Raw genomic sequence first — 17,833 nt, 5'->3', positions numbered from 1 at the left:
CCTCTGCGCCCTTCGCCCCGATTAAGATGACAAATTTGTTTATGACTCAGTGTAATTTTCCTTTTCCTAATAACTCTTTGTGTAAAGCCTGCAATTCGTCCTCCACATCCAGCGTCCACAGAGATTAATTCACCCAGTTCAAGGCCCCGTGGGCCGGCACTTTTCACCATTCGGGCCGGAGAGAAACATGTGATTTTTTTTTTGGGACCGAAGGGGAGTGGAGGGCTCTTATCTCCCCCAGACGTCTTTTTTATTTAATTACTGAGAAAACACAGCGGATGGAGAGCCATCTGAGTTTCCAACTTCTGGTTATTTCTGTGGCTCTCTTATCTAGAGGGACTGATGATGAGGTATGATGGACCTGACAGGAACATAAAGCCCAATTATATAGACGTTAATGATCAGTGTGGAGGTCAAAGGATAGAGCACCCTGCTCCCTTGGAGAACAGTGTTCTGTACTGAAGTGGGCCTCAGCAAGGATTTAACCTGTGATATCCTTTTTATTACACCTTTTTTCACCCAGAAGGAAACCGTTGTAGGAAAGAGTGCAAATAAAATAAAAACAAAACAATAAAGGTTGTACAAATGCCAGAAATGTAAACGGATCAACGGTTTAAATGAAAGACTGAGGACCGCGGCAGACAGTCTTTGCCAAATTCATGCCAAGAATAATAGAAATGGGAGAAAGGAATGGTAGAAATGAATATGTTTATGATTTGTCAGTGGAGAGGCAGTCGTTTCATTTGTCTTCGAGGAGCACGTTGGAGGTCAGAGGCCACTCGTCCAAAGCGTCGAGCCGCTGTACCCGAACACGGCACCACTGGAAAGTGGTCAGCCCACACGCACGCACACGCACATTGTTGCTGGAGAGTGAGAGAGCGCTGTGTTTCTTTGACCGAATCACAAGTCGAGTTGGGAGAAACTACTGAGCCAAAAAGTGTAAACAGCTACAGCTTTATATTTCTCGTGTTGCAAGCTAATCTACTTATTATCTTAACATGTGCTTCTAATCATTTCCTTACCAGAAAAATCCTAAAAATCCTGAACCTTTTCTGAAAATTGCACTTTCAGCCATGCATAACAGGAAGTGGATTAATGGAATGAGCTCGGATCATTATCAGTGGCTTAAAAAAGGGAAAGCAAGGCCACTAAGTGTAGCGTCTGCAGACATGTCAATGCAGGCCTCTAACAGCACTCTTCCTTGAATTATTTCCTCTTTTTTTTATTCCTCATTAGCTTTGCTAAGTGGCCAAAACGCCACACTAACACTTAGCGATCGGCGCGCCCGCTCCCGGGCCAACAGATGTAAAGTGTCCGAGCTGTCTGACAGCCTCGCCGCGATGTATTACCCTGTTTATTCAGCCCAACGCCGCAGATTAATTGCGCCGTGAAGGCGAGGGTTAGCAATGCTAATTTAATCAGAGGCTGTTGCTGTAGCGCCGCCAGACCTGCTGCAAAAATAGCACACAAACATATGAGGAGATTTTTTAAATCCGCCTCAGGGGGGGTCAGGGAGCAGGCCAAGGCTTTTCCTTAGTCACTTTGACTTGCAGTGTTTCATGTCCATACTGGAAAACACATTTATTCTTCGCTGATTTAAGTGACATTTGTGTGTAGGTGTGCGTGTACAAATGCATTACCCCCCCCCCCCCCCCCCCCCCCCCACACACACACACACACATACATGCTCCACAGTTGATGTTGCTCACTTAACATTTCACAATTGAGTTATTTAGATTTCTGCTTGTAACTGAGAAATTCGTCAAAGGTTTGCACTGCAGCACAGCAATGGGAAAAGCTTCTGCACATGCTGATTCTGCTGGAGCAGTACTGCCATCAGTGTAATAGTACTACGTGTATTAGCATGAATAGCAGCCGTCTCGTTGGCCTCAGCTGATGACCAGTTTCCCATTTAACCTGTCGGAGTGAACTGCAACAGCCAAACGTGCTTAAGGTTTTTTGTTGTCATGCCACGTATTCATGGTTTATCATGTGTTACTTACCGTAGCCGTAGTCAACTCCCTTTGTGTCCCACCTGTCCTGGCTCATTCAAGCAGCCAATGTTCCTCCACAGTCTACACGTTGCATCACATCTCTCCAACAAAACTTTTTGTGCAGCAGCACTTTGTTTTGTGTCTTGGTAAATAAAAGGGACAATGATGAGTCCACATAAAGTCAAGAATGTATACTTCTGGGTCGCATGGTTCTCTGCCCTGCAGTTTAGGATTGCTTTTCTAGGATTTTGTTTGTTATTAGATTTTCTTTTTTAAACAATTGAAAAAAAACGTTTTATAGAATGTCCTCTTCTTTCTTTTGATTTTTATACAACTGGTGAGTGTTGCCTGCTATGTAGGTGAGAAACTTGTCTGTACTTGTCCTACAGTACTTTCACTACTTTTGTAACTACAGATGCAGAACAAAGGGCTAAATGGGAGCAGGCGCTGGGACCAAAGTACCAAGTTCTGGTAAGATCACACTGTCCCACATTTCACTCACACTGTCCATCTTGGATGTTAAAGTGTGTGTGTGTGTTGTCAGGTGGTAAAGTTGGATCCTTTCATTGAAGACGATGCAGAGCTGCAAAAGTCCTCCAAGGTGAGAAACTCACTTTGTCTGTCTATGGTGTTTGTTACCTTTTCAATTTGAATAGAAATATGTTGATGTAGTTTTCTGAAGGTTCCAGTTGATGCAGTTAAGTTCTAATACTTTATTCTTTAAAGGAATTTTCCTTTCAATGACATTTTAGCAATGACTTTTCTTTTATACTGTCGCCTCAAGCTGCTGCCCATCCACACTGTGCGTCTTGGTGTCGAGCTGGACTCGTTCGATGGTCACCACTACATTTCCTCTGTGGTGCCTGGAGGCCCCGTGGACCAACATGGAGTCTTGAGACCAGAGGACGAGCTCCTGGAGGTAAATACAGTACACTACCCGACAGACTAACACTGTAGGACTAAATAATAGACCATATTTAAGAGGCAGACTTAACTATTATGACGTCACCAATTGGTTTGCGAATCACTGCGGTTGGCCTTTGCCGTGTCGTTATTTGCACAGCCAACGATCAAATTGTACCGTGTGTGGAATAGAATCAGGAAATTGTTTAAGCATGACACTGCATTAAGCCTCTGCATTAAGATATTGAGCTGGCAAAACTTCTGGCTTTTCCTGGTTGGAAATGTTGTGTCTATAGGTGAACGATGTGCAGCTGTACGGCAAGTCCCGTCGAGAGGTGCTGTCGTTTCTCAAAGAGGTGCCTCCTCCGTTCACTTTGGTCTGCTGCCGACACCCGACCTCTGACCTGGAACCAGAATCTGAATCTGAACATGACCCTGTTCTACGACCTGGACTTGGACCAGAACCATTAGGACGGTCACAACCCAGTGTGGAGGAGGTGAGAGTCTCAAGAGTTTAACCCTAACCCAACCACCAACAATTTTTTTTATCCCGTAATGTGTGTAGTGCAATTCACTCTGTTCTACTATTGCAAACAACTTCAATATCTCTGATTTTTTTGTTAAAACCTTTTAATTTTGTGATAAGTATAAAGTGTATGGTGTACTGTATGTAAAGCATGTGTTGTTTGTTCAGATGGAGCTGACGCTGTCGTCGATGCTCTGCAGACAGACGGAACTGAGAGAGAGCGTGATGGAGCGGCAGCAGGTAGTGAGACGAGTAACGCGGTGACCAAGCACCAAACACACGTGACGCACATTTTAAGTAGACACTGGAAAGTGAAAATGCCAGAACTTTGTTTGTGATAGTTTTTTGTGGCCGGAGGTTGTGCAGCCCTAACTGAAGGACACATGATAACATCATATCTGAAAGAAATAGTTTTGATTTCATTTGAGAATTTGATATTGTGACGTTCATCTTTTAGGATTTTAGTTCACAAAATATTTTGTATGCATATTGGAATGTTTTGGATTCAGTATTTCAAGTTTATTTAACTTAATACTAATAGTTATTATACGCTATATTATCATTATTCTAATAATGCTGATTATGATTTAGTTTTAAGATAACCAACTTTTGTATACTTGCTTATTCTTTGTATGTTTACACGTTTTAAGACTCTGTTGTCACTGTTGTGTGTCAGGAGGAGCAGGCATCCCCTGTAGAGATGGTGCTGGTGAAGGATCAACACAACCATGAGGAAGAAGAGGACAGGGAGGAGCAGGCTGAAGATGATGAAGAGCTGGCTCAGTGGTCTCCAGACGTTCAGATCCTTGATCTCCAGAAGGAGAGAGACAAAGGCCTCGGCTTCAGCATCCTCGATTACCAGGTAAGCACAACACTGTCCTCCGCTGCTACACCAGCAACATCTGCTCATTCTCTCAGTCTACTTTCCCCTTTCTTTACATTTATAATTTACCAAATACTATACTGCACATTGCAATTTACGATACTATTAAAGGCACATAGAACTGTGATTGGTCCTATTTTCTACTATTACATTTGAAAATAAGATGTATCTAAAACAGCAAGGATTTATCCAAAATGGTCCAGACGTCTGCTTATTTCAGGAGGTAACCTCTGAGAACCTCTGAATAGTAAAATGAAGTGCCTTTCACCTAGCATTCTATTTCATGGCCATCAGGGGGCAACTGGTCAAATAGACCATGAAGCAGGGTATGCTTTAGGCGGGGCTTCCTGTGATTGACAGGTTGCTGCTATGACATTGTCTGTCCTGGGAGTTGTGCTACTTTGTATCTTTAAACCTAAAACATTGTGTTTTTACTTGATTAATTGAACTGAAAATCACCATTCAGTCTTACTCAGCTCCACTTTAATGCAGAAGAGCAAGGAGAGCAGCTCAGTGCATCATAGGCCTATAGCAGCTGATCTGAGTGCTGGTCCAGGCTGACTGAGCCAGCCCTAACTATAAGCGTTATCAAAGAGGAAAGTCTTGCACGGAAGAGAAGCTTGATAACCGACGGCTCTGGCAGCCATCCTACTTTTTAAGGCTCTAGGAACCTGTAGTATAGAGATTTTCTATCTGTACCAAAGTGTTTGATCTCACTAAAAATGGTTTATCTGACAAAGAAAACCATACATGAGATGTCGCCTCCAGACGGTAGACCTGAAGCAAGGTAAATCGACTTCTGTTTCTTTTGATTTTTATGCTTTCTGAAAGATATCATGTTCAGCATAGCCTCTGTCTGCAGGGCAGCTTTGTGAAACCCTGGCTGGTCGGGTTTACTCCCCCCTCCCCACACACCTTTTCAGCACTTTAGGCACGGCCTCACCTTCGAGACCTCCCCTTCCTCATGAATCGGCTCCAGCTGAAGCAGCAGTGTGGCGGGGTTCCAGGTTAAGTCCCCGTTGGTCTTTCATGTCAGCTTACACATATGGTGGGATCTTCCCGGGGGTGGGGGGGGTGGGATGTGTGTGTGTGTGTGTGTGTGTGTGTGTGTGTGTGTGTGTGTGTGTGTGTGTGTGTGTGTGTGTGTGTGTGTGTGTGTGTGTGTGTGTGTGTGTGTGTGTGTGTGTGTGTGTGTGTGTGTGTGTGTGTGTGTGTGTGTGTGAGAGAAATGTTGTTTTCTTGACAGTACTTGAACTGGTCTCTGCTCTGATCCCCCAGATCCACTAGTCTATATGGGGCAAGGACTCAAATTAGTTTAGAGTGGTCAGTAGAAAGGTGCTGTGTTCATTTACCTAACCACCATCAGATTTAACCACTAACAGAAGTAACCACCATCAGATATAACCACTAACAGAAGTAACCACCATCAGATATAACAACTAACAGAAGTAACCACCATCAGATATAACCACTAACAGAAGTAACCACCATCAGATATAACTACTAACAGAAGTAACCACCATCAGATATAACAACTAACAGAAGTAACCACCATCAGATATAACCACTAACAGAAGTAACCACCATCAGATATAACCACTAACAGAAGTAACCACCATCAGATATAACAACTAACAGAAGTAACCACCATCAGATATAACCACTAACAGAAGTAACCACCATCAGATATAACCACTAACAGAAGTAACCACCGTCAGATACAACAACTAACAGAAGTAACCACCGTCAGATACAACAACTAACAGAAGTAACCACCGTCAGATATAACCACTAACAGAAGTAACCACCATCAGATATAACCACTAACAGAAGTAACCACCATCAGATATAACCACTAACAGAAGTAACCACCATCAGATATAACAACTAACAGAAGTAACCACCATCAGATATAACCACTAACAGAAGTAACTAACAGAAGTAACCACCATCAGACGTAACTATCATCAACCAGATGTAATCGGACGTAGCCACCAATAGACATAACCACCATCGGACATAACCACCATCCATAGAAACCTGTGGGGAGGGAAAGCGCCAGTCAGTAATGTTGGTTTATGATGACAGTAATGTCTAACATATTCACATATAAGTAGATTTTCAGCATTCGGTCTAAAAAAGGCACTTTTTAAAAGGAAACCCTGCAGCGACTTGTGCTGGGGTGGTTCAGTGTGACTGTAGAGTTGGATTCTGTACGCATCCTGTATGCAATCTCATGAAGCACGGTTCATTCATTATCAATAGGTCAGCAGCCTCGCACTAAACAACCAATCAAAAACCACATACAGATTTCTCAACCTCATAAATGATGTCATTGTGGGTGTGTGGGCTTCATGGCTGGATGGTCTTGGCCTCAGCTTGAGTTCTGGACAAAGCAGCCTGTGTTCAGAGACCAGCTGCAACCAACACAGACGCACACATGTTTGACTGCTACACTTATGAGGCTCTACTTTGGGATTTTGCATTTCCTATTTTCTATCTGTAATGTTGACGTTAATCTTAACCATTTTATAGAAACCTGCAGTAACCTTTTGCTAATCGTCGCATTATAGGGAAAATCCCCTGCCATATGTTATATAATATCTTACACACCAAATGGCAAACATGTAATACTATGCTTATTCCTTTGATGTGAACAACATTAGAAAAAGTAAAATAACCAACAGATAATCATTTTCCACACCGAGTGTGTTGGTGAGGTGAGAACAACTCTTGTGAATATACATTCAATACACAGTTGAGTTTCCGACTCCGACATTTCACCTCAGATTGAAACCCAACTCAACACTTCTCAAAATAAAAAGAAGCAACTTCTCTCCCTCTCTTTCCACTATATCTCTCGCCCAAGGGCATGTCGGGGCCGATGTTCCTGCCAAAGTGTTTCCTGTTACTGACTCTGCGGCTGTCAGAGTCGAGTGAAAGATGGTTGTCGGCAATAAGAGAAGAGCTTCTTTCTCTGGCCTCGGGCAGATAGTTTTCCACTAAAGCCCAACACATTTAAACGGGACCATTTCACACCTCAAAACTGACACATGCAGGTCCAGAGGAGCACAGACAGACTGAAAAAAGAGAATTTCAAATGAGTTTTAGAAATGTGCAGTTCATAGATTTGGTGGTTTGATTCCCCTCCTTCAGTAGCTTCAGTAAAACAGGTTCTGCCTCTCAGCTGGTCACGACACCTGCTACAAATCACCGCTGTAAATTGTCACCACTTTGAGATCAGCTGAACATTCATATTCTCCAGAGCACCACTTTTATTAGTCCTTTACGAAGTTCCAAATCATTCTTTTTCATTTTATTTTGAGTACGTACGGCAGCTACCGTTGGAAAGCAATGCCCTGTTGTATCCATTATGGTTTCAATCGCGACACGCCACATTGTTATAACCAAAACAATAGAAGAAAGTGACATTGTTGCTGTGACGTCACCCATTGGTTTATGTACTTCCATTTTGCAGCCTGGTTTTGGGCCTTGGCAAGCTTGGCATTTGTCAACCAGAGGTGACACAAATGGGCAGAGCTACAACCGATAGGATACTTTTTAGGAGACCAAAAGTTACAGATGCAGACAACTAGAAACACAAACGCTGAATTGAATTTGACAATATAAAATATGCTATTGAAAAAAAAAAGAAACAAAAAAGAACAATGAAATATGGAAAAATAAAATATTTTATTCAAAAACAATTGAAGAACTTAATAATTATATTTAACCCTTTTCATTAACTTATTTTTATTTGGAATAAATTGTTGTAACTTAACATTTCTATTTTCTTTTTCAAATTATTGGTAATTGTGGAAATCATGAAACCTAGACGCTGAAGAGACTTGTGACATGCTGGAGTATTGAGCCAGATTATTTAGACATTAGTGTTTGTCAACCTTAGTCTTAAAGTTTATATTCAAAGTGAGAAGACGGGAAAAAGTTTGTTTCATATTGGGAAAACTTCCATTTTCCCCAAAGGTCTGCAGTATGTTTAGTATAGAAATGTAAAGTCTAAAGTTAACTTGCATATAAAAAAATAAACTCTTCATTGTTGTATCAGTGCATGGTAAAACTTCCCCAACTTTTAGGAAAGTACTTTTTAATTTCTTTTTCCTTTTCTCACTTTTTCCTACATTCCTGATAACCTTTTCTTTTTCCGGAGGATCTTGTAGGAGTGGAGGACTTGAGTTCTGACTCCTCACCACCTGTAGCCATGTTCGGTCTAAAAATACAGCTGGGCTTTGTTCTGGCAGCCTCAAACTTGGCACGTTAGCTCTTGCTGCAGCGCGAGATGCCCAGGGTTCAGGGCAGGGGAATTCACAAGCTGTTCATCCGCTCTAACCACGAGAAGCATTCTAGTTGGCTTGGGGATCTCTTGAGGGGTTTGGATTCGGGGCAGGACCGGGATGCCCTCTCGGTTACTTAGGTTAAACAGTCGGGGCAGAGACGAAGCTTGTTGGTAAAGTTCTCCCTCTTTACTTTTGGACAAAGTTAGTGCACTTCTCAAGTTATCCTCTAAGTGGAGTGCAGATCTACGCTACACTGATTATGTAAGGCAGATGTTATTAAAAAAGCAAAAACATAGTGGTGTTTAGTTGTACCCATAAACTGCATTTAGAAGTGTATTCATTGTATTGCAACCCATTCCTCTATGGAAGTATACGGCGCCGGTAGCATCCCCAATGGTAACTATAGTAACGACATGAGAAGCAAGCTTCCAAAAGCTGTAACTGCTGACTCTGACCTCAGATCAGGTCCTAATAACATAACATCTGAGGAACTCCTTTAGTACCAAATAAATTCCAAGCTAGTTCACAGCAGGCCAGCTGAACATGCATTATGAAAACCGCTTGTTCAATTAGAAACGAATGATGAACAAGATCAAACTGTATTCATCCAGAAAGTAGGAAAGAGTGCACATTAATTCAATACAAGCAATAAAAACACTCAATATTCTAAATATTACTGTATATGAATGAATATATTAATACATTTAATTTCTTACATTCTTGAAAGTCTTTCTTAAAATTACTCATAAACTAAACTACCTATATTATTTTTTTATTTTAAATGGATTGAAAAGACTTAAAAAATATATATTTTCTATGAGTGCAAAAGTCCATGTTTTATTTCTAAGAAAAATTAGAAAATAAAGTACCTGTAAAGCATCCCCTGATACCACTCTTAACCACAACCTCACTATTTTCCGTGGCTAAAGGCTTGCACGTTGTTTTTTGAAACCTGCATAAATCAGTAGTATTTAGGTAGCATCACTCACCTTGCAAACTGAGAATCGGACAGTTGTACCCTGAGTGTTTGCACCACATGAGCCACAGTGAAGTCAATGTCATCGTCACCTGTGCAGCATGAAAATGTTATTTTTGTAAGTCGCAGTCTCGTCTTTTCCCTTCTTCATCCACCCTCTGATTGTTCCACGTCTGTTTGGCGTTTGTTTGACCTTTGACCTGACAGATGGTTTCTGTAAGCCCATTTTTCCTCAACGTGTTTGTGTTGTTGGTGTTTTTGTTGTGTTTTGTTCGTGGGCATCTTCTCTGGTCTCTCTGGTCTGTGTCTCCCCCTGCCGGTGTCTCTGCTGCCTTGCCTTCCTGTGTCACTCAATGTGAATGATGGGACATTCTCCCTCCCACTGCCTCCCCTGTGTTTGGGCTTCCTCACACTTCTTGGGCCCGTTCCACTCTCCGAGGTGTGGGTGTTTTTGTTGTCCCATTTCTCTGCTGGCACGTTGCTGGTTGGATTGTTTTGTCTTTCGCTCCGCGGTGTGTGTGTGCCAAAGATTTGTTTTCAGTGTGGGTTTTTAAAAACTCCCAAAACTCAAATAATAACATTTTTATTTAGTTTTTTTGAGCATATTAAAAACGTAGGAAATAATGATTAAAATAATACTAAATATGTAGCCCCTAATCCCATGACTCCTTAACCGGAATACAGAGGTTAGATCTTAACGAGTGTTCTCACCCTCTCTCCAGGACCCACTGGATCCGGGCCGCTGCGTGATGGTGATCCGGTCTCTGGTCCCGGGCGGCTCAGCGGAGCGCCGCGGCGGCCTTTTCCCCGGGGACCAGCTGGTGTCAGTCAACCGCACCCAGCTGGACACGCTCACCCTGGACCAGGCCCTGGAGGTCCTGAAGTCCGCCCCGCCCGGCACCGTCCGCCTGGGCGTCCGCAAGCCTCTGGTTGGGGTACGTCTACGCCTGCTCCACCCCATGAGGGAAGGTACTGCTTCTGGTGGTTGAGTCTGATCTGTGTGTGCAGGTGGAGGAGCCACAGAGGGTCGGCCAGGTGTCTCTCAACAACACACAGCTGCCCGTACCAAAGGTAACACACACACACACACACACACACACACACAGTAAGGAATGTCTGTTCTTTATCAGGTTTAAGGGTTCTGTCTGTCCTACAGTAGGTAGTACTGTCAACTAACTGATCGTCAGTTGATCTATTAACTTGTCATGAAAAATCTCCTTGTGTTTTGTTTAAAGTCAAACAACAATGAAAAAAGATTGTTAAATATTTTATTTCTAAGGTTTTAATGGTAACGTCAGCCTTACGTTGTGGTATTTCAAACAAAAGTCCCTAGTAATCCATGAGAGGAGACTCACATACTTACTATATTTCTATCTGCAATGGAACTAGCTCTGAATTTGAATATTTCAAAGGTTTATTATATTAAACTGTTACTGTGGAACACCTATTTAACAAAACATTGCCATTTTAGATATATGGTTTGGGGGTAGCAGTCGTCTGGGTCATCTCTTCAGCTGGTTCACAGCAACATATATTTTGAAGGGACAGGTTAAACATGTAACCTGCACCAACATACAATAACGCATCAACAATGACACGTGACTCATGGAGAAATACAGGCCCTATAACTGCGATGTGAAGTAAAGCTTACTCAGTTGATGCTGAAGTTTCAGCAGTCAGCGGCTCATGACATGTAATTTAGAAGGAAATGAGGAAATTCATTTCCCTCTCTTTCTGTCTGTCTTTGTCTATCTCTCTCCTCCACCTCTCTCCCTGTTAATGTTAATCAAGTCCCTCAGGACTAATTGAACCATTAAAATGTTCTCCTCTTTCATTATTCTCTTCCTCCTCCTCAATGCATTTTCCCTCCATCTTGCACAGTTAAATGCATTGCCTTCCATAAGTATTCACACCCCCTTGGATCTTTCTTCATTTTGTCATGGCATAACCACAGATTCAAAATCATTTCAATAGGATTTCATTTAATAGACCAACACAAAATAGTCCATCTGGAAGTCTGGGAAAGTTTACATGGATTTCAAAATAATTTACACATACAAATCTGAAAAGTGTTGAGTGTATTCACTCCTTTTACTGTAAAAGTAAACAAAAAGTAACACACACTTTCTTCAGTTTGCTTCATTGACCCATACATCGGACAACCTGCGCCTTTGAGGCGTTTGACTATAAAGAAAAATAAATTGAGAGATAAATAGACGTAAATAAAATTGTGGAGCATCACGGGAAATGGGACGAGAAACGGTTTCAGGATTTTATCTCTGTAGAAAACACCCAACAGGGTCAGGCTGAATTTATCTCTCTGCCGTGTGAAGCCATTTAACACTTAAAAACCCAGTTCATATATAAAATACCGTTTTGGTTTTGCTCATTGGCTGTAACGTTCCTTCTGGAGTTTTATGTTCAGAAAGCAATAGAGCCTTACAAGGAAGTATAAACTGTGCCAGTGCATCGTCGTGCTAGTTAATAAATATGCAGCACATTCATGTTCTTTACTCTACAAAGTAGATCCTGTGTGAATTAAGAAGAAATCATTGATCGATTCACCACCATTGTCTTTGTTTTTGCATAAACTTCTAAAATTAATTATTAATCAGGATCCTTGAACATGCAATGAATTGTAGCCCAGATTAACATAATTTATTGGCAGCGAAGACGGACAGGTCATGCATTAATAGAATATTAAAAATCCCCTCATACATATTTTTATGTATTGAACCTTGGTGAGCTTTGCAGCGGTTGTGAGGTATTTGGGACCTGATTACATTTGCGGTGTTGAGGAAAACGTGCAGGCGGGAACTTGTGTTTCTCTCGTGGATTGAGGCATTGAGGAATTGAGGCACAAAGACGTTTGCTTCTGTGAACCAAACATTCCGCCTTGATCCAAAGAGGTTGTTGCATCGTCCACCTGAACTGTGCATGATGTCTGCTGTAGTTGTTGTTGTGATACAGACAGAAGGGACGGAAACATCCTCCAGCTCTAAATGTCCCATTGGCAATGCAGGAAGTTACTTTCTTATTTTTGCTCCTTTTATATTACATCTCACCTCTGCAGTCTTTCCTCCGTCGTTTGCCCCTCTCTTTCATCTCCTCCCTTCTTTCACCTTCCCTCACCCTTTCTTTCTTTCTCCCCTCCCCTTAATCTCTCCTCTCCGTCTCCGCGAAGCTGCTGACTCAGCAGGATGGCTGGATGGTATAAAGTGCTCTATCAGCTCAACCAGCAGTATCTCTCCCTTAAGTGAGTCAGGGGGGCGGGGTACTCCGAGGACACTTTGGTCCTCCAGCATCAGTACACTCACGTACTGCAGGACTCGCAGGAAGTACTACTGCAGTAGTGTCCAGTGGGACAGAGCCGAGTTGAGGGTAAAGCTCTCGAATGTCTTTATTTCTGTTGTTGGGCAAAGCCAGACTGTTCTCCACAGTATGTATGGCTATCATGAGCCTCTCCTCCTGCACAAATGTGGATTCAGTTGGCAATTCAGACATTGGCTTTAGTTCATCCATGAAATGTAAAAAGGTGTTTATAGAGAGAAACTTCATTCAGTTCAATTATTCAGAACCACTAAGATCTTTATCCTGAGGGGATATACAGTACGTCTTAACAACTTGAAAGGACATGAACATGGATGGCATAAATTTGAATGCACAAGTTATCATCTTGTTATCTTATGAATTTGAATGTCCACCTATATTATATATATATGTGTGTATATAAATACTCCTCAACTGTATTTTGATCCTCTGTGTACTCGATCCACTGCACTCTGCTGCGTACTCGTTTGTGTTGTACTTTTCTCTTCTCTGTAAGGTACTGTAGGATTTAGCGTTACGCTGTGCTCCCCTCTGCCGCAGATCCCACTGTACTCTTGGGCGTGGTACAATTCTGTTTTGTGTGTTGGACTTCACACCGCTTCATAGTCTTCTGAGCGCTGCCGTGTCCTCTGCTGTTCAACTTGCTGCTCTGTCCTATGGTATTCTGCTATTCTGTTTTGTGCTGTGTTACTTTCTGTCCTCCTGCGTAATCTGATGTCTCTGTCCTCTGTGCAGCGTTTTTATTCCCTGCTTTATATGCAGCCCATTTGACTGAAGAGGCTTTTTCACAGCCCACGGGTCTCTGATGTGCTTCCATAAAGGCAGCCGGGTCGGCGCCATTCACTTCACCGCCCGACCGCTGTCGGTCACGCCAGCCCACTGACCAGAGAGAGACCCCCGTTACACATCCACACCTCGTTAACTTTCAGAGGTCATATGTAGAAGACCGCCGCTGCTGTCGTTACATTAGCCTGATCATCTCTGTGCTGACAGAGAGCCGCACATTCAAACAGGAAGACCAAGCATCCACCTTCCCCCTGGTTGTTGTGAAGGAGCTGCTGACATCGCCGCCACGTTCACGCCAACTGTTTTTATGGTAGATTTTATTGATGAACGCCCACTTTGGACACTTAACTGATTTCAGAAGCGTTCAGGTCTACAGCTAAATAAATGAGGACATTAACTCCCAAGAGTAACAAGGACGTGTTTCCACATCTGTGACACGAGTCCACTTCTTTGAGACCAGGTTGTCTCTGGAAGCCCTAAAGGAGGCTTTGTTCTTCAAATTGGGCGTAAACAACCACCGTGACTCCAGAAATAACTGATGGGGTCATCAAAGGTCAAGATCGTCATTCAAGGCGTTCTGCTGCCTTCAATGGAATATTTTCAAAAAGGGCACAAACCTCCATAGAAAATGGATGGACTCATTAGAACTTGGCGGTCAAATGGCACGCAGAAAAAAACCTAATTGAGAAGCATTGCGGACAAATATGTTAATAATAATATAAAAAGATGAGGTTATCTGCAGCATGACTGGTTGGTGTCATTTCAGGTTGGGCCAGTACTGCCCAGTTGGTGGTGCGTGCTGGCGATACGGCCGGCGGCTCGCTGACACACTGGGCCGCACACACTCCCCCGGCGGGCCCAATTTCACATATGTGAATCAAGCACTTGCGGGCCACATAAAATAAAAAGACATGGCGGGCCCCCCGCGGGCCATGAGTTTGAGACACATGTGGCGTTGACGGTAATTCTAGTCCTCTCACTTTTTCAGCCTGCATTTCTTTTGGGATATTTTACTTTATTGCAGTTAAGTTGATCCATTACGAAGCGTTTGCCACTGCAAGGTTTACATTAGATTGCCTTAACAAATCCTTCTTTCTAAAGAGTCATTTTGTTGTATTCACAGCGCTTCTTTTTTTCCACATTTTGTTATGTTACAGCCTTATTCCAAAATGGATTAAATTACTTTTCTTTCACATAATGACAAAGTGGACAAAGCTTGATGAACCGTGGGCCCAGTCTGAGGTCCAGAGCGCTCTGCAGCAGGGTCTCTGTACATTGCTGCATTCATCTTTCCCTCAATCCGGACTCCCAGTTCCTCCCTCTGAAGAACATCCCACAGCATGATGCTGCCACCATGCTTCACTGTAGGGAGGGTGTGGGCCCGGTGAGGACCAGTGGTTGGTGTCATCCAGACATGACGCTTGGCACTCAGGCCAAAGTCTTTGTTTCATCACACCAGAGAATATTGTTTCTCATGGTCTTGGAGTCCATCAGCCGTCATGTGCTTTTTACAGAGGAGTGGCTTCCATCTGGCCAGTCTACCACATAGGCCTGATGTGTGCAGTGCTGCAGAGATGGTCGTCCTTCTGGAAGGTTCTCCTATCTTCATAGAGCAACGCGATCGGGTTCTTGGTCACCCTTGGTAACCTCCCCCCCTCGATCGCTCAGTACTGCTCGGCAGTCAACTCGAGGAAGTCCCGGTGGTTCTACACTTCCATTTCTGGATGATGGAGGCCACTGTGCTCAATGGGACCTTCACTGGTTCAGACATGTTTCTGAACCTGATACAATTCTGTCTCGTAGCTCTACAGACAATACCTTGGGACCTGATGTAGACAGGTGTGTCTTTCTAAATCATGTCCAATCAGCTGACTATAGCCGCTTGATCTCCAATGAAGTTGTAGAAACATCTCAAGGATGATCAGTGGAACCAGGATTCTCCTGAGCTCAATTTTGATTGACTTGGCAAAGGCTGTGAAAAATGTGTTATACTGTTATATTTGTTCTTTATTTTTAATAGATCTGCAATAGAATTGATTTCTGATTGGTTGTAGCTTTAATACAGATGCTATTCAGGCCTCCAGATGTGGTCTTTATGGAGGTTTTTGCAGATGCATGTCACATTGATAGTGGGATGATCGGGTGTCAAATCACCAATTCTGATGAACATTCCCAGGTTTAAAAGTAGACGGCGCCTGCTCTAATACTGGTACCGCGGGTCCAGATCCCAGCATGCAGCAGGACGCAGTGCTGCAGAGAGTCTGAAGCGACCGACTCGTCATCTCCACTGTCCTCATCGTCTAATGGCAGAGATATTGAAGGATAACATCTTTTAATCTTATGAATATGAGGCCAGGCAGTCACAGCCAATACACATCAGTCTGCAGAACATCCTGTTAGCGTTATGAGCGCTCTGCCGCCGTCTGCTCCTCACCTCCATTATGCGGCCGTGATGGGCCGGCTTCCCAGGCCCAAATTAAAAGAAGAGGGGCAGAGTCCTTGAAGATGAGGCCTCGTCGATGGAAATTAGCCTAAGTGTTGTCGTTAATATTTCCCGGCGTGCGGGCTAATGTCTGCTCCGTAATGTTAAGAACAGGATATCCCCTCAGTATCTGCTGAGGAAGGCTCTTTGGGGAGTTGGTGAAAACCTTTATGTGTTCGGAGATGAAGGCTAATGTTCAAAGTAAGTTGAGTTTTAGATTTAGTGTCAGGCTGCGTTTTTTTCTTCCCCCTCTTTAGTCCCTTCAGTGAGGAGACCGCTGTAGGCTCCTGGGTCCTACAGTCTGACATCTTCAAGGAGTCCTTTCATTTAAGCTGATGTCCTGGTTGGCCTCAATATACAAAATATAGAAATATACAGGATCCAGTGGGCTGAGGAACACTATGGATTTTGTTTCTCCTGATCTAGCTGTCAATTCTCTGAGTGCCGTCTCAAAGTGAGGCTTCTTTCTAAGATCTGTTTAAAGTTTTACAAACAACAACAGCAACAAACCGGTGAGAGCGGACAAGTATCCGTATTCATTGGCGTCTATTGAACGGCTTTGTGTGTAAAGGTTTTTGAAGATTATCTTACCCTCCAGGTGACCTCAAGCTCTGACCTTTTTCAGCCACAATCCTTCTGCTGTGTCCTTTGACCCGTGGATTTTTTTACGTTTCAGGGTTTCGGTGACGGCTCCATCCTGCCAGAAGACCTTCGTCTTGAGGAGGAAGGGGAAGAGGAGGAGCCAGAGCTCATCCTGGACGGAGGTCTGCCTCGCTACTCCTCCTCCTCTTTGGCCTCTAACCTCCTGCCTGTGGAGGAAGGCAGGGAGATGGCCGTGGACGAGGATTTGGAAGAAAGGAAGGAGGAGTGGGAAGTGGAGGAGAGCGTGGGCTCCCTCTCCAAGAGACCACCACCTTCTTGGGAGGAGTGGAAGCTCACCTCCAGCCTGTTTAGTGGAGCCGAGGAGGTGAGGGTTTGGAGCCATGATGCACCGTAAATATGTTTAATGCACATTGGGGGAGGCGGCTTCTTTGACGCACGCCTTTTCCCCGCTCTATCCTTCAAGTAAAACAGAGGCAGAACATTTCCTGCAAACGCTTCAAATGAAATCAACTGACATCAAGATCTTTTATTTTAGAAAAAAAGAAAAAAAATGTTATGCATGATGTGCCATCATAGACAAATGGGAATGTTTTTGGTTATTTGCCATCAGAAAGCTACATCGAAGGTGTAAAAACATTACATGAAGTGCACTTTGTGAATTCTGTGTCTCAGCTGTATGTTTTAAGAAACTGGAACAAGTTAGCATGTGTAAACAGTTGCTCCTTTGTATTCGAGAATTTCATCTGTATACACTGTATATATGTATTTGCACGGTCAGTGTTTCCACACACATATTATTATCAGGGATATATTGATCCTTCCTTAATATTTAAACTTTGCAAAGTTGTAAACTGATTTGTATCCTTTGTTTGTTTGTTTTCAGACTTGTAGCAAAGAGAAGCAGGGGGAGCTCAGCAAGAGCAAAGAAGAAGAGCAGCAGAGATTAGACCATGAAAGCATCATGGCCATAGGAAACTTGATTATTGGTGAGGAGCACAGTTTTTCATTTGTAAAAACCCAAATCCTAGACAAAGATGTGTTTGTTACAGAAGCAC

At 43.1% G+C, this 17,833-nt stretch overlaps 1 protein-coding gene across 4 annotated transcripts in view; it reads left to right on the top strand.

Annotated features, from left to right (window-relative positions):
- The window catches only part of patj (PATJ crumbs cell polarity complex component), a 104,388-nt gene that overhangs the window by 16,003 nt on the left and 70,552 nt on the right, over nt 1–17,833 (top strand). For all 4 annotated transcript variants that reach the window (XM_037468576.2, XM_037468577.2, XM_037468578.2 and 1 more), the window contains exons 12-21: nt 2,410–2,465; nt 2,539–2,595; nt 2,779–2,913; nt 3,194–3,394; nt 3,592–3,663; nt 4,100–4,285; nt 10,300–10,512; nt 10,586–10,648; nt 16,852–17,142; nt 17,662–17,764. In XM_037468576.2, the coding sequence (XP_037324473.2) occupies nt 2,410–2,465; nt 2,539–2,595; nt 2,779–2,913; nt 3,194–3,394; nt 3,592–3,663; nt 4,100–4,285; nt 10,300–10,512; nt 10,586–10,648; nt 16,852–17,142; nt 17,662–17,764 (1,377 nt within the window). The remainder of the gene's footprint in view (nt 1–2,409; nt 2,466–2,538; nt 2,596–2,778; nt 2,914–3,193; nt 3,395–3,591; nt 3,664–4,099; nt 4,286–10,299; nt 10,513–10,585; nt 10,649–16,851; nt 17,143–17,661; nt 17,765–17,833) is intronic.

Source organism: Pungitius pungitius, chromosome 7 (assembly GCF_949316345.1).
Source record: "Pungitius pungitius chromosome 7, fPunPun2.1, whole genome shotgun sequence".
In the NCBI taxonomy this organism is placed as follows: Eukaryota; Metazoa; Chordata; class Actinopteri; order Perciformes; family Gasterosteidae; genus Pungitius; species Pungitius pungitius.
The sequence above is the reverse complement of the archived record's forward strand: the minus strand, read 5'-3'. Positions and strand labels throughout refer to the sequence as shown.